The 17,786-nt window shown below is 37.9% G+C and overlaps 1 protein-coding gene across 2 annotated transcripts in view; it reads left to right on the top strand.

Moving 5' to 3' along the window:
* The window catches only part of ck (unconventional myosin-VIIa ck), a 46,036-nt gene that overhangs the window by 24,458 nt on the left and 3,792 nt on the right, over positions 1-17,786 (top strand). For both annotated transcript variants that reach the window (XM_028300106.1, XM_028300105.1), the window contains exons 3-12: positions 6,192-6,452; positions 6,940-7,218; positions 7,698-7,982; positions 8,238-9,833; positions 9,912-10,139; positions 12,669-12,908; positions 13,406-13,570; positions 13,752-14,036; positions 14,119-16,590; positions 17,452-17,651. In XM_028300106.1, coding sequence (XP_028155907.1) covers positions 6,192-6,452; positions 6,940-7,218; positions 7,698-7,982; positions 8,238-9,833; positions 9,912-10,139; positions 12,669-12,908; positions 13,406-13,570; positions 13,752-14,036; positions 14,119-16,590; positions 17,452-17,651 — 6,011 coding nt within the window. The remainder of the gene's footprint in view (positions 1-6,191; positions 6,453-6,939; positions 7,219-7,697; positions 7,983-8,237; positions 9,834-9,911; positions 10,140-12,668; positions 12,909-13,405; positions 13,571-13,751; positions 14,037-14,118; positions 16,591-17,451; positions 17,652-17,786) is intronic.

The following is a 17,786-nucleotide window of genomic DNA, read 5'->3' as shown; positions in this document are numbered from 1 at the left end:
TATTCGAAGAACACGTGACATGCGAGACTCCATTTATATCGTTATGTACCACCCTCTAACTCATTGGGAAATAGCTAGCTATGATCACTACAGCAATAGAACAGCGTCAAGGATCAAGCTCCGAATTTTATTGCCTTACTTAGGTCATTGCACCTACATATAATACCTATTTCAATATTAGTAGGAAAGATTCACACTTATGTGAAAAGAGTATTCAACTTAGAACAAAAACAGAGTCGCTACGTTCTAGGTTCTAGTATACGATTCAACGCTGTAGATTTTTCGGTAAATACCTACCTACCTAGGTACTCTGTTTTTGAAAACACGTCATGTTTTGGCACAGACATGTTTTGGGAACAATGACTGTATCATCCGATCATGAATAATGGATGGACAGTAAACCGTAGAGTCGGATATTTGTAGGTTTCATTGCAAGTGCAATAACACTTTGGGCGGGTCACTACTATGGGAAAGGTCTCGTAAATTCCACTGGACAGACACGCGATTTTGCTGAGTTGGTCGAATTGATTGCTTAACATTCCTATTAAATTACTCGTGGTGCAATCGTTGTTTTGTTGTGCTGCCTACATAGTAAAATTGAATCTCTGTAAATCATAACTTCGTAATAAAAAGAAATTGCCTAAGTAGATTTTTAAAATAATTATGTTTAAATATCTATTTGGTTTCCTGACGTTTCCGTTTGGTTTAATTCATTTCCAGCTTTTAAGCACCGGATCACGTAGTAGTAAGTGCTCTACAAAGTAGCTATTTGTATTTGAATATACTAAAACTTTTATCATACGTAAACTTATTAAAGCATGTAGCCTCTGCAGAATCTATTGCGAATCTTTATTCGGAGCGTAGACGATTAAAAAGTCACGGAATATTAACCTCTTTTGTTACAGCGATAAAGGCCAACGCATTCAATCTTTTTGTCGGCGAACGCATTTCGAAGTGACTTGTAGAACCTGCTTCATAATTACAAACCAGATTTTTAAGACTCGTGAGCATTGTCCTGATAAATTGGGCCTTGATCAAGCTACTTCTTTTGAGGGTAGATTTCTTATCGAGATGGAATACATAGATGTTTCAGTTACAGATNTTACATACGAAGTTAAATAACTGGTAACTTAATGCAAGTGATAAGTAATTTCATTCTTGAGTGCGTCGTGCAAATGACACGAAAGTTATTATATAAGATTACAGAATTGAAAAATATTCCGTTTACAGAATGAATCCTTAAAAATTGCGATTCTAAAGATTAATTCGTGAATGCAAGAATGGCGTGGACGTGTCTGATAGAATAATCTTCAAGGGAATTCCGATGTCAACTTTAAAATGATTGCAATTCAGTGCGAATGATGCCTTCCTATATTTTTGTAAGTTACTGCATAACCAGCATAACATGTACGAACATTAATTTTCTCAAACATAAGCGAACGAGAGATAACGTTGTTTTAAACAATATCACAACATCTATTTTCAGACTTCTAAAGTCTATATCGCGATTTACGTCCGTGAAATTGGTTTAATTAATGTCATAGCAACTGATAATGAATTATCTACAGCTAAAAGGTCTACAATCTGTGTCATCTATCTAGGCCGATGCATATTGTAATTGGGTAACCCATATACGAGTGGATTGGGCGCGGCTCATTCCCCAGGTTCCGATCAGTGCGTTTGGCAAGTACGGACGACAGCACATTAAGCTAAACAATGGGGATCTTATGCACATGTAATAAATGCTATTTTGCAACAAAAATGTAAAGTCTGATGTGCTGTCGACTGTACATTCCGTCAGCCGCCGCTCAGCATCCGCGGGTCGTTCACCCCGCGCACGCGCAGCGCGTGAGAACTCTTTCATTAAGCAAATATGGGCCTTTTCGGAAAGTCGGCTTTGTCATACTCATACCTATATGGTAATGGTAGGTGGACGGATTGACATAATAATCTCGTTCTCTTACATAAATATTGGTGAAATCGAATTCCAAGCAACGTAGGTATGCTTAACTCTACCAGACATAAGACTACTTACTATAAAAGAGTAGTAAAAAGCTTGTACAGAAGTAACCTGATTTTGTTTACTTATCTTATTCCAATTAATTAACTAACCAAACGAATCTCTTACACAATAATTAAATTAACTTTTGAGTAGGTAATCGTTTAATTTGTTCGACGCTTTAGTTCTGCTGCTTTCAGCTTGTAACTTTCGATTTTTAAGTAGTTCTTAATTACAGCCTGTCTAATAATATGCGATAAACTTCGAAAAGCATACCAACAGATTCGTTAAAGTTTGCGTAAAGAGCTAGTATCAAAGAAGAATCGTCCTCATCAAATGAAATTAGCTTTAAAAATCGCTCTAATTTGCTTCAAAAGGCGAACCCAACTAAAACAACACGGAAATGTCCGAACCGTTGCGAAAGAGGCAACAATAAATATAGGTGACCGCAAGTTGTCCACCCAAATCGAGAGCGAGAGTGGCGCGGGCGCACAGCGCTTCGCAATAGCCGTGGGCGAAGACCTAGGAGCAGGCTGGCCATATCGGGTTTCTAGAGGACATTGCTGCAATAAGTAAAGCAAAGTGACGCATTTGAAGCTGACAAATTTGAAAAAAAAAAATGGATAAACATCTTCGGTCTTCAAAACATCATAAATTATGAATATTTATCTCGTTGCCGATTAATACCTATTGGTAGACGCGGAATTTAATTTTTTATTTACTTTACTAATTGTCAACATAAGAAACTACGTATATTTATATTAACAATTTCAAATTCTATACATATATACAACAAAATGTTAACAAATAACTACTAAACTAAACTATAACTAAATAAAAAAAGGGTAAAATAAGAAATATAAATCAATTGCGAGTTTATAGTCTTGTAAAAAAAACATAATTTTGAAATCAAATGTTGCTCTAGCAATAGACTTCAACGAATTAGGAAAATCAGAGCAAATCGTTTTCTTTAAACTGGAGTTCAATTATTACAAAACTTAACATCATGCAGGTAGACCATCGAATCCTTAAAATTACTTGATTTTTATCTTTGTGAAACTTGAAGTTACCTACTAAAGATTTTTTTGTTGCTGTGACATTTCGTGCAAAATGCAATTATTATTTTAACACTGGCCAGTAACAATCCGCCAGGCATAAAAGAAAGATATCATATTGACGTATTTTGGTTTATTCTTTTGTTTTCTCCATTTAAATGCAAACTAGCTTTTAGGCATCATCTTATTTCTGTTTTAACGTAAATAGAGACAATCCAATTAAAGCCTTTTGTTAAATCCGATGAATTTAATAATCGATAGGCAAGAGTAAAGTTTCCAAAGGTGGATAATTCAGGCGAAAGTTTTTTTGTAACACATCTTAAACTGTCACTTGTTTTTATCAAGAAGCGTCATGCATACATAAGTTGATTTTGTTATTCATCGCAAGTGTTCCTCAGTCGACCTCAGAGGAGAGCACGGTCAGTACTCCGATAAAGCTATCGATTAACACTCCAGTAACAGCTGAGTTTAGTCTGTGATTATGTGACAATGGATAGCGTGCTTTATTTTGAGGTACTTGTATTTGTTATGCTTACTTTTAAATGTATGGTTTATTATAAATGTTGCGCTTTTAATATCTATAGACTAGTTTCTGATACATAACTTTATGAATTTTAATAAATTTTACCCCAATTTAAGCACGCCGATCAAAATGATCTGTCCGTTTTTTTATTAAGTACCTCGACAATATTCATTTTTGCCATGTCATCCCTGGGAATATTATGTGAATTAACTTGTCTTAAATATGATTTAGTAAACCAAATCATGAATATTCTTGTTAAAATTCCAAACAATCGACATTTGATTCAGATATTTCGGCGATATCTTCAGATATCGCTTTCATTTTATACTCGTTTTACTAGTTCTTTTAATGTTAGTAATCTTATCATTTGGATCAAACTACTTATTTAAACTACATTTTATTGTAATGATAGGCAACAACATTCGTAGCTCATCTCCCCGTTTTAAACGGCTCTATCTATAAATCATTACTTCTACTTTCACAAAGATTAAGATTATGATTGCTATAACAGTTAGCCACTTAACTTACTAATGTTTTGTACCTCAGCTGTTAAATGTAGATTATGCATCAAGGAGGTTAAGCAAGGGTTGCGTTATGGGTGCCGGCTGTATGTGCAGATACGGATAGTGTAGCGAAGAGCACCTATGTAGACTTATCCTCGAGGAGAATATTCTACTTTTCACCATTCGAGACAAAAAATGCAATACTTCTAAAGTTTTAATGCGTCACCAATCATACCACGTATTTTTAAATCAATGGTGAACTAACTTTCAGATAAATTAAAGTAGCATAAATATTATTACGAGCATTAGAGCGTTTTTTATTTTCTGATAGGGTTCAAATTGGCAACATGATTAAAATTTATCACCAAGCCCAAGCTGTTTGCAGTCGGAAATGATTTTATCAACTCGATAAACTACCTAAAGTTACGTATTATCGTACATATTATTAATCACTTATCGGATTTCATTCAAATGCGCTACTAACGGTGCAGTGTGTTCAATCTGAGATCGATTGGAAAGTTATCAATCGATCTAAAGATGCACAGATAAAGTTCTTAGTATTTTCAATTCATTACAAAGAAGTACTAGGCACTAATTTTAGGTTTATTCGCTGTTATCGTTTATTATCTTAAATGTTTACTTTTTGACTTTTTTCGAAGCTCTTTTAGCTACATTATTTTTTAGGAATTTTCATAGAGCTTGATTCTGTCCAACTAATTATATTTGGCTGTTAGAATATAAATAAGATGAAAAAAGCAGTGACATAATTACAGTTATACTTTGAAGTGTATAGGCGTTTGTTAAAAACCTATTTTCAGAATCTATGCACAAGTAATTCTTTCAAGTAATGCCTTTAAATAGTGGCAGGTACTCTTTGAATTCTTTGTATTAATCATTTCTGCAGCAAATAAAAAGGCACAAGTAGCAACTATTTAGAGAGAAGCCATAGAAGCGCGTATGCAAAACCGATAACCAATCAATGCGACATTGTTCGCGGCTGCAGCATGACTTTGCCCTTGCGCAACACAACACTTCCCCGTCGTAAGTTGGAGTTGAATGACACATCAAATCATGCTCGAAGTTCTAAGTCAATAAGGTTCACTGTATACTTGGGGAATTAAACTAATCTTCAGAAGAAAAGAAACTTCAGAGACGAAATTATTTACTGGATAATAAAAAAGTTTTCAAGGATAATTTCTGACGTCATGAACCTTTTAACACCACATAATGTTACGTCACCAAGTATGGTCGTCAATATACCAAGCTCCTGCAGTTATATCACCTGCTTGTAAATTATACATTTTATGTTGAAAATGACTTTAGTTGTTAAAGGCATGCAAATAAACACCAAGTAGTATTGTTGCGTCACTAATATTTTGCTCGAAGATATAGGTACAAAGTTCCTGCAGTTTACGTCATATCTGCATACAAATTATCAAGTTGATAACTTAAAAAAGGAAATAACGATATTACGATAATTATTACCTTATATTACATTCAGGAAAAAATGCACGTAATATACTTAAGTATGTTAGTATTATACACGATACTTACTTAAATTAATAATGCAATGCGAAAGTTTTTAATTACAAATAAATAATTTCCATCAAGTATTACAATAGGTATAACGTAATCGAATCGAACTAAATTTATACGAAATAGGCCGGAAAAATCTAATTAAAATGGACATGAACACATCTATGCCCTTAATAATCCTGTACTTATAATGATTGAGCGGTAGAGATGTTCTTAAAACGCATATTTTGGTTGTTGAATTTACAATACAATACGACGTTATCATCATCATTTTAGCCATAGTCTACGTCCACTTTTGAAAATAGGCCTCCTCACCCAATGATCTCCATAATGACTGGTTGGTAGTGACTTGCATCCAGCGCCTTCCTGCTACCTTTATGATGCGACGTCAGGGTCGAAAACATAAGATTTTAAACTTTCGCATTCCATTTCAACTAAAATAGTAAGAACGTCAAGCTGTGAGTACATAAATGTAACTCATTAATAAACGTCGCGTTAAGACCCGTGTCTTTCTATTATATTTTAGGGTCGAAAATAGTATCCAAACTTATGAAACCCCTTATTACATTTTCCAGGGCGATTACATATGGATCGAGCCGGTGTCGGGGCGGGAGTTCGACGTGGCGATCGGCGCCCGCGTGTTGGCGGCGGAGGGCCGGCGCATCCGAGTGCGCGACGACGACGCCCAGGAGCAATGGCTGCCTCCCGAGCGCCGCATCAAGGCCATGCACGCCACCTCCGTCCACGGCGTCGAGGACATGATCTCGCTCGGGGACCTGCACGAAGCCGGCATCCTGAGGAACCTCCTCATCAGATATAACGAGAATCTCATCTATGTAAGTTATCAAATCATTATATTCGCTGATATTCGAGGCGTAAATTCTATGCAATAGACAATGTGTCTTGCTGCAATTTTTCATGTTCAGAGTTTAGTAGAGTAAAAGTCGATTAGATGACGAGAGGATTAATAACTCCCGCTTTATATTAAGAGCTTAATAGAGTAGAAAACGATGAGATGAATAAAATATAATAATGGCTACCGTCTCAACAGCTCTACATTCAAGTAGTCATACCTACTACAGACATTTCTAGAAAACATAGGTACTCGTAATTATGGTATAATTTTCCTTAAGGATCTGAATAAATCCTGATTACTTGCAGTAGGTGTTTAAGTTACGTTTGGCTGAGAAGTTAGCATGAATAACCCTATATTAAAGTGTAATACTTATACTGAATTAGATTCACTAAACAATTTTACAAGTCTACTCGTATTTCTACATCCTGAACAATATGAATTAATCAAATAAATCATATTCTTTTCAGACCTACACGGGCTCTATATTAGTGGCGGTGAACCCATACCAAATCCTGCCAATCTACACAGCGGACCAGATCAAGCTGTACAAAGAGCGGAAGATCGGCGAGTTGCCCCCGCATATATTCGCGATCGGCGACAATGCGTACGCGCACATGCGCCGCTACAGCCAGGACCAATGCATAGTCATCAGCGGGGAGTCTGGCGCTGGGAAGACAGAGTCAACCAAACTGATCCTGCAGTATCTTGCTGCCATTAGCGGGAAGCACTCCTGGATAGAACAACAGGTGATGTTCTTCGTTCGTTTCAGCAAAATGACGTCCACAGCTGGACAAAGGCCTCCCCCAAGGTTTTCCACAATGTACGGTCCTGCGTTGCCCACATCCAGGCTCTTCCCGCGACCTTTACCAGATCGTCGGTCCATCTAGTAGCAGGCCTGCCCAAGCTACGTCTTACAGCCCGTGGTCGCCACTCAAGAACTTTTCTGCCCCAACGGCCATCATCTCTACGACTATGTGCCCCGCCCACTGCCACTTGATTTTAGCAATTCTGCGAGCTATATCGACTTTGGATGGTTCTCCTGCGGATCTCCTCATTTCTGATTCGATCACGCAGGGAAACTCCGAGCATAGCCCCGCTCCATCGCCCTTTGGGGTGCTGTTCTTAAATATAAATAAAGTCACTGCATGATCAACGATGACATGACATTTTGCCTTGCTTGACTGACCAAGTAACACCTATTTTAATAATGTGTTTTTCATTTTAGATCTTAGAAGCAAACCCAATTTTAGAAGCTTTTGGAAATGCAAAAACTGTAAGGAACGACAACTCGTCCCGATTCGGAAAGTACATCGACATCCACTTCAACAGTGGCGGAGTCATCGAAGGGGCTAAAATAGAACAATATCTTCTAGAAAAGTCCAGGATAGTGTTCCAGGGCAGCGACGAGAGGAACTACCACGTGTTTTACTGCGTGCTTGCTGGACTTTCCAAGGAGGAGAAAAAGAAACTGGAGCTTGGGGAGCCATCGGAATACAAATACTTATCTGGGGTATTTAAACTGTCGTTACTATTTTTATTCATCTGATCATAATAATTTTATATCGTCTTACTACAGAATACAGATTGGGATATTCCTAATCTAATAAATCATGTCAGCTTAAAATGACGTAGCTGAACTTTCTGTGAAATAAAAATATCAGCTTATTTAGAATATAATGTATTATCAAGTATTTAGATCATAACTTATCCAGTGGACAAATTTTTCTTATTGTGATTTGTAAGCAAAGCTTTAATAATGTTACAGGGTGGAAGTTTCACGTGTGAAGGTAGAGACGATGCTGCAGAGTTCCAAGACATTCGATCAGCCATGAAAGTGCTGCTCTTCACTGAAGCAGAAATATGGGAAATATTGAAATTGCTGGCAGCTGTACTACATTGTGGAAACATCAAGTATGAAGCAACAGTTGTTGACAACTTAGATGCTACTGAAATTGTAGAGCAAGCAAACGTTAGACGCGTTGCTAGCCTTCTAGGAGTTCCCACTCAATCACTGATCGGTGCTCTGACGAGAAAAACATTGTTTGCTCATGGAGAGACCGTTGTATCTACTTTGAGCAGAGAGCAATCAGTAGATATCCGAGACGCCTTTGTGAAAGGAATCTATGGACGGCTCTTTGTGACCATAGTCAGGAAAATAAATGCTGCTATTTACAAACCTAAGTCAACAATGCGAACAGCAATCGGAGTTTTAGACATATTCGGATTTGAAAACTTCGATCACAACAGCTTTGAACAGTTCTGTATAAACTTTGCAAATGAGAACTTGCAACAATTTTTTGTTAGACATATTTTCAAATTGGAACAGGAGGAATATAATCATGAAGGAATCAATTGGCAACATATAGAATTCGTTGACAACCAAGATGCCTTAGATTTAATTGCATTAAAACAACTCAACATTATGGCTTTAATAGACGAGGAATCAAAGTTCCCTAAGGGAACCGATCAAACTATGTTGGCAAAACTACACAAAACACACGGTCTTCACAGAAACTACCTCAAACCAAAATCTGATATCAACACAAGTTTCGGATTGAACCATTTTGCTGGTATTGTATTCTATGATACTCGAGGATTCCTTGAGAAAAACCGTGACACGTTTAGTGCAGATTTACTACAACTGATACACATATCGACAAACAAGTTCCTACAGCAAATTTTCCAAGGCGACATTACAATGGGCTCGGAAACTCGGAAGCGAACACCAACTCTTTCTACACAATTCAAGAAGTCATTAGACCTGCTTATGAGGACGTTAGGAACATGTCAGCCGTTCTTCATACGTTGCATTAAACCAAATGAATTCAAGAAACCCATGATGTTTGATCGAGGCCTTTGCTGCAGGCAGCTCAGGTACTCAGGAATGATGGAGACAATAAGAATTAGAAGGGCAGGATATCCAATTCGGCATAGCTTTAAAGAGTTCGTTGAAAGATACAGATTTTTGATTTCTGGTGTTCCTCCTGCACATAAAACTGACTGTAGAGCCGCTACTGCCAAAATCTGCGCCACCGTTTTGGGTAAATCAGATTATCAGTTGGGACACACAAAAGTGTTTTTGAAAGACGCACACGATTTGTTCCTCGAACAAGAGAGAGACCGCGTACTAACTAGGAAAATATTGATCCTGCAAAGGTCAATCAGAGGTTGGGTCTACCGCAGAAGATTCTTGAAGATGAGGGCGGCTGCAATTTTAATTCAGCGTCACTGGCGAGGAAAATTGCAGCGAATCCGGTACAATAAAATGAAAGTAGGATACGCACGGTTGCAGGCTTTGATTCGAGCCCGAGTTTTGGCTCATCGCTTCAGGCATTTGCGCGGGCACATCGTTTCCTTGCAGGTATGTGTAAACGTTTTTTAAATAAATACATTACAAAATCGATAGATTGCGTTAAAAATATTTGTTTTGCGAATCTAGGCGGCAGCTCGCGGTTACCTCGTCCGCCGTTCGTACGGGCACAAGATGTGGGCGATCGTGAAGATCCAAAGCCACGTGCGGCGGTTGATTGCTATGCGTCGCTACCGGCGCATGAAGCAGGACGCGCTGGCGCACACCGAGGCGCTGCGCCTGCGCCGACAAGAGGAGCAGCGCCTGCAGCACCAGGGCAACACGCGCGCCAAGGAGATCGCAGAGCAGAACTATAGGGTGAGTTAAATAAATATCTTTGAACATTTTTACGCTGCGCCTTCTAGTTCCAAACTAAGCTAACTACAACATAAAGATTAATACTTTTACTGTACGCACATCTTTTTTTTCCTCTTATATTCAACAGTAAAAATATGTATAGGTATAAGTATATCGTATGTAGGTACATAGATAAAATAAAAATTGGTCAGAACAATTTCGCAATTTCTTATTTTATTTATTATACCAACAAAGTCATATATTCCAGATAGGGAGGACAATTTGGAAGTTTTATTCAATTCTTGTTGTACGTTGGCATACTACGTCTAGAGAGGAATTTCCCAATAAATTATATTTATTATTTACCTACTCATAAAACACGTGAACAATTTAGATAAAGTGTGTGATTCAGCACGACAAAGGTATCTTAGGGAAGTGGTCTAGCAATTAAAAAACATTGTAATAAAATTATCTAGTAATAGATCTACTATAATGATCTTAGTTATAACACGTTATCAATTGATCAAATGGATTTTGAAGTGATATAATTTTGAACATGAAACAAAAATAAACATTATCATTGAACCACACACGTCGATATATCTGTAAGTATGGGTAGTCTACATTATCAACCAAATCGGTACATACTTACTAATAAATAATACCTATGAAAAAACATATTTACGAACGTGAAAAATGTATTATCATTTTGTACCTATGAAGTATTCATCGTAATAATATTACAATCCATACTTACTGTTGAAGTTAAAATAAATTACACAATGAAAGGTATTTCTTTTCAGAAGGTGGTGGTTAGTCAAAATAATATAAACTTGATTAAAAACAATAGATGATAAAATTAACAATCGTTAATATCCTTTATAGGCTATTTACACGTTTATCTGCGTAAATCTTACATTAAGTACTTCTTATCTGCACTTAGTAAGAACAAAGAAACCCACTATTTAAAATTTGATATGATTAGCTCGCCCGTTTCCGTATTACATAATTATACTTTCCTATATTAGGTANCTATATTATTTGTTTTTATTGTAAACAACCTTCTTTTCTTTAACAGAAAAGTTAAGTCACTTCGAAAACATTTCAGAAAAGTTCGCATTTATACTATCTAGGCTTAAAAATAAATCGAACAACGAAGAAACTACGGTTTCATGGTTCAGTCAGTTCGATTTCGATGTACGATTTTTTGTTTACTCTACCAAAAGCCAAGAAAAATTGAAAAGAAAGATCATAGTACAAACAAATGAGGATATCGAAAAATGTAGTTTATTTTACAGATTTTTATACGTAATATCTCAAATTACTGAAAGCTAGTGATGCAGGCTAAACGTGCACCTGGATTATTGCTGAGATTCTTTGTTTACTCGTATAGTCAGTGACGTTATTCGTGTAATCAAATTAGTTATTAAGTTTATCAAAGAATAGACGAAATTAAAATAAAAACTCTGTCTAAATAATTAAATATTGATTGATTGAGTCTCAGTACGTTGCTACTAGTTGCTGCTGACTTATTTATTATTTCGTGCAATCAGGTTTGATTGGGCCAATTCCAATATTCAAAAATAATAACTTATCGCCAATCAGTCCTTGTTACTGCCAAAATCAATCAGTAAATCAATGATAATTAAATCAGAGAGTTTATTGTTATCTAAGATCATTATCACCTAATGAATTTCTTCAAATGTCGTAGAATGTTTTTAGTGTTGAAAGCACTAACATCGAGAGTGACTTGTGTATTGTCAGTATCATGAAAAATGCTTTGTTCAGTTCAGTTTTTTATTTAGATACCCTAAAGGGTTACTAATTCGGGTGCTATAAGGTAGGTAAACCAATTTTTCTTAACTTTAATCATAGAAAAAAATTACTATGTATTTTAGAAATAGTCAATTAATTATACCCAGTTCAAATAAAACTTGTAACGAAAAAAATATTTAGAGAAATCTACGAAATCGGTAGAGTTATAAATCGTCGACATAGTTTCACTTAAATTTATAGACGTGCACAAACCGCAAATTAGAAATACATTTATTTTTTACGCGTAATATTGTTTGCACCACATTTGGCGTGAATAATTACCGGTTTGATAAATATTTCAAATGAAGTAACGTATTGTGCTGTTGTCAGTCAATCAAGCATGCAACTTATGCAACTCGCGCGCAGTCCAGCCGCGTCGCTTCGTAACCCGCTGCAAGGATGTAATACGCTAGGACCCTTAATACTTACTGGACGTGTTACTAGGAGTGCAGTGATGATGAAAACGTGGCACCACGGTGTTCACTACCATGTGAACGAATATTTGTATTATGTTAGTGATCAGTGTAAAATCTGTGTGAAACTTAATTCATTTTGCGTCATTATAAGATGTTGTGATTTACGATTGATTAGTTTTTACATTGTAGTTTTGTAACTGATCAATTGGCTAGCAACTGTTTCTCCACAATGTCTATTAACTCTAATTACAGCCCAACCCTACCAGAGCGTTTCTCAACGCGACAAATTACCATATCTAACTAGCAACATTTCTTGCAGGAGCGTATGTATGAACTAGAGCGGCGCGAAGCCGAGTTGGCCCTTGAAGAGAAGCGGCAGTTAGAAGCCAAGAGGACTCTGCTGCAGGAAGCGGCTCGGAAGCAGGACGAGCCGGTGGATGACAGCAAGCTGGTGGAAGCCATGTTTGACTTCCTACCGGACTCCAGTAGCGAGGCACCGGCGCCGAAGGACACGTCGGTGTTCAGCGATTTACCGCAGCCGCGAGCCGATCAACAAGAGGTAAGGGCATCATAGATGACAGCGATTCTGATGAAAAAGCTAATACAGAGTAAGACCGGGAGATGTCAGCATTCAGTGCCTTATAGAAGCTAGTTTACTTTACCAACTTTGTGAAAATCTAAAATCGTTAGAATGGACACGAACGAGAAGACTGATAAATGCCTATCAATAATTTAATGAAAATGGCAAAACGGTTTAGTTGCGACATATGTAAGTTGAATAGCATGTCATCGCAATCTAACATAAAAGGCATGCTTAAGAAGGTCAATCATGCAAAGTTATTGTAGATATTATTAGCTAAGTACATACTCGGATTGAAGATTATGAAAAATTATAAAAATATTGTGACGCAAAATCCATTTTTACAGTTCATTCACATCGTAAGCCTTTGTTGAAAATTGGTGATAATTTGATATATGACAGACAGTCGATTTCACTTTAAACAATTTTAATTGGTGTGATTTATTATTTCTAGTAATTCAATAACCGTTTCCCAGATGGTGACACCGATGCAGACAACGTCGGAAGACGAGGAAGATCTCTCCGAATTCAAGTTCCAAAAGTTTGCTGCTACTTATTTCCAAGGGAATGTCACTCATCAATACTCCAGAAAACCACTCAAACACCCGCTGTTGCCTTTGCACACACAAGGCGATCAGTTGGTAAGAACACAAAACCTTTGACATTGTACTTAGAAACGTTCTAGAAAGTTTTTTGTTTTTTTTAAATAACTACGTACATCAGTATCTATTATGATAATCTTTGATGCAAGCGTTTTGATTAAGTTATCGAAATGTTATTTTGTATTTAATTTCCAATATAAGGAATGCCATTGTGTTGCAGGCGGCACAAGCTTTATGGGTAACCATTCTGCGGTTCACTGGAGATCTTCCTGAGCCACGTTACCACACTATGGACAGAGATAACACGTCAGTTATGTCCAAAGTCACTGCCACGCTTGGTAGGAACTTCATCAGATCCAAAGAGTTCCAAGAAGCGCAATTGATGGGGGTGGACCCTGACGCTTATCTGAACAAACAAAAGCCAAGATCCATCAGACACAAGCTCGTGTCGCTGACACTTAAGCGCAAGAACAAGCTTGGAGAAGACGTCAGAAGAAAATTACAGGTCAGTTACAATCTCAATTTGCTCTATAGTTGTTTAACTGATGGTGCAAGAACCTTGTAAAAATATGCCCGTATCTTTTCAGGACGAAGAGTACACAGCAGATAGCTATCAGTCCTGGCTGGAGTCACGTCCAACTTCTAATTTGGAAAAACTCCATTTCATCATTGGCCACGGTATCCTCCGAGCTGAATTAAGAGATGAAATTTACTGTCAGATTTGCAAGCAACTGACCAACAATCCGTCGAAATCTTCGCATGCCAGAGGATGGATATTGCTGTCATTGTGTGTTGGTTGTTTTGCTCCTAGCGAAAAGTTTGTGAATTATCTGAGAGCTTTTATCAGGGAAGGACCTCCTGGTTATGCTCCGTATTGTGAAGATCGCCTGAAGAGAACTTTCAATAATGGAACTAGAAATCAACCACCATCTTGGTTAGAGCTTCAAGCAACAAAATCAAAGAAACCTATAATGTTACCCATAACATTTATGGATGGTAATACAAAGACATTACTTGCTGACTCAGCAACAACAGCAAGAGAATTATGCAATCAGTTATCTGATAAAATTGGCCTACGTGATCAGTTCGGCTTTTCACTATACATTGCTTTGTTTGACAAAGTTAGTTCACTTGGAAGTGGAGGTGATCACGTAATGGATGCAATATCACAGTGTGAACAATATGCAAAAGAACAGGGAGCACAAGAAAGAAACGCTCCGTGGAGATTATTCTTTAGAAAAGAAATATTTGCTCCATGGCATGATCCTACTGAGGATCAAGTTGCTACTAATTTGATTTACCAACAAGTAGTTAGAGGCGTTAAATTTGGTGAATATCGCTGTGACAAAGAAGAAGATTTAGCTATGATCGCAGCTCAACAATATTATATTGAATACGGGCAAGACATGAACACAGAACGCCTATACACTTTGCTGCAAAACTACATACCAGACTATTGTTTGACTGGAGTAGAAAAAGCAGTTGACCGTTGGGGAGCTTTAGTTGTGCAAGCTTATAAAAAGAGCTACTATGTAAAAGAAAAGGTGCCCGCATATAGGGTCAAAGAGGACGTCGTCAGCTATGCTAAATTCAAATGGCCCTTATTATTCTCAAGATTTTATGAAGCCTACAGAAATTCGGGTCCTAATTTGCCGAAAAATGATGTAATCATTGCAGTAAATTGGACGGGGGTTTATGTCGTAGATGACCAAGAACAAGTGTTGTTAGAATTATCATTCCCAGAAATTACAACAGTTTCCAGTCAGAAAACAAACAAAGTATTTACTCAAACGTTTAGTCTGGCAACGGTTCGTGGAGAGGAATTCACTTTCCAAAGTCCTAATGCTGAAGATATAAGAGACCTCGTAGTTTACTTTTTGGAAGGATTGAAGAAGAGGTCCAAATTCGTGATAGCTTTACAAGACTACAAGGCTCCTGGTGAAGGTTCCAGCTTCCTGACATTCCAAAAAGGTGATCTGATAATTTTAGAAGAAGACAGCACAGGTGAATCAGTGCTTAATAATGGTTGGTGTATTGGCCGATGTGAGCGATCTATGGAAAGAGGAGACTTCCCTGCAGAAACAGTTTATGTTTTACCAGCTTTGACAAAACCTCCTCCAGATATTCTATCATTATTTTGTCAAGAGGGTGCACAGCATGGTCGTCGCATACCAACAAGTAGTACACTTAATGGTACTGAGACTAGAGACAAACCTCATACATTATTGGAATATGCCATGGATCACTTTAGATTACCACCAAAGCGCACTGTTTCCAAAACTCTCACATTGTCTACAGCCAAGCGAGGAGGAGCTGAAGAATTATGGAGACATTCTAGGGAACCAATTAAATTGCCTCTATTGAAGAAGTTGCAAGCTAAAGAAGAACTGGCTGAAGAGGCATGTTTTGCGTTCACTGCTATATTGAAATACATGGGAGACCTCCCATCTAAACGACCGCGTATAGGCAATGAATATACTGACCACATCTTCGACGGACCACTGAAACATGAAATATTGAGAGACGAAATATACTGTCAAGTGATGAAGCAGCTCACTGACAATAGAAACAGAATGTCGGAAGAGAGGGGTTGGGAGCTGATGTGGTTAGCGACAGGATTATTTGCGTGTAGCCAAGGTTTACTTAGAGAATTAACATTGTTCTTGCGAACTAGAAGGTATCCAATTGCTCAAGACTCACTCCAAAGACTCCAGAAAACTTTAAGGAACGGCCAAAGAAAATACCCTCCGCATCAGGTTGAAGTAGAAGCTATTCAGCATAAGACGACTCAAATCTTCCACAAGGTGTATTTCCCTGATGACACGGACGAGGCTTTTGAAGTGGACTCGTCGACAAGAGCGAAGGACTTCTGTCAAAACATCGCGCAGAGACTGAATCTCAGATCTAGTGAAGGCTTTAGTTTGTTTGTTAAGATAGCTGATAAGGTGATCTCGGTGCCCGAAGGCGACTTCTTCTTCGATTTCGTGCGGCACCTCACGGATTGGATAAAAAAGGCGCGACCGACGCGTGATGGCATCACACCACAATTCACTTACCAGGTATTTTGAAACATAAGTATTTATTGATTTTTAGCCGATGTTGAAGTTGGAAGAAAATCTATCTATACTTATAACAAATCTGTAAAGAGGTCAATTCTGTACATGAAATATATTTTCAAAATAACTATCAGGGGGTGATCGATATCATACTGATGCCAAAAATGCAATCAGTGAAATTTTTGTCTGTCTCTCTGTCTGTATGTTCCTTATAGAAACAAAAACTACTCGACGGATTTTAACGAAACTTGGTACAATTATTCTTCATACTCCTGGGCAGGTTATAGTATACTTAGTAATTCCCACGGGAACGGGAATTAGCGGGAAAATCTTTTTGTATGAAAAATCTAAACCGCTTAAGTTAGACGCTTGAAATTTGGCATGCGGGTACCTTAGTAAACTTAAACCTTAGTTACAACAGGATATTGCAAAATTCCCACGGGAACGAGAGTTAGCGGGAAAAACATTTGTATGAAAAATCTAAACCGCGTAAGATAGATGAAGGGGGTAAAACGGGATCCACGCATACGAAGTTGCGGGCGGACGCTAGTGTTTAATATAACGTTATTATTTTATGAAATTGTTAAGTCGTTATTCAGGACTGAATCAGGTTATGTTTTCAAATCCAAAACACGTCCTAAGCAATGATACGACTAGCTCCACTTTATAACTTTATCTACAAGCGACCCGCCCCTGCTTCGCACAGGTACAATTTATTGTACTTAAAAACCTTACTCACTCTATTAAAAAAACGCTTCGAAATCCGTTGCGTAGTTTTTTAAAGATCTAAGCATTCATAGGGACAGACAGGAAAGCAACTTTGTTTTATAATATGTAGTGACTTACCTCGTCCATGCTCCAAAGGTGTTCTTCATGAAGAAGCTCTGGACGAACACCGTCCCTGGCAAGGACCGCGCGGCTGACGTCATCTTCCACTTCCACCAAGAACTGCCCAAACTTCTCCGCGGGTACCACCGCTGCGGCCGCGAGGAGGCGGCGCGGTTGGCCGCCCTCGCCTACCGAGCGCGGTTCGGAGATAATAAGCAGGAGCTGCAAGCAATACCGTAAGTGTTTCTGGCAAATCACATTTTAGGACAACCATTCTTCTACTCTTATCGTGTCGACAACAAACTTACTCAGTGTCAGCCCAGAATTCCGCTACAAGAGTGGCGTTGTCTACGAAAAGGTTTCATCACTTT

Source organism: Ostrinia furnacalis, unplaced genomic scaffold (genome assembly GCF_004193835.3).
Source record: "Ostrinia furnacalis isolate ACB-3 unplaced genomic scaffold, ASM419383v2 OfSCF0694, whole genome shotgun sequence".
Lineage (NCBI taxonomy): Eukaryota > Metazoa > Arthropoda > Insecta > Lepidoptera > Crambidae > Ostrinia > Ostrinia furnacalis.
The sequence above is the reverse complement of the archived record's forward strand: the minus strand, read 5'-3'. Positions and strand labels throughout refer to the sequence as shown.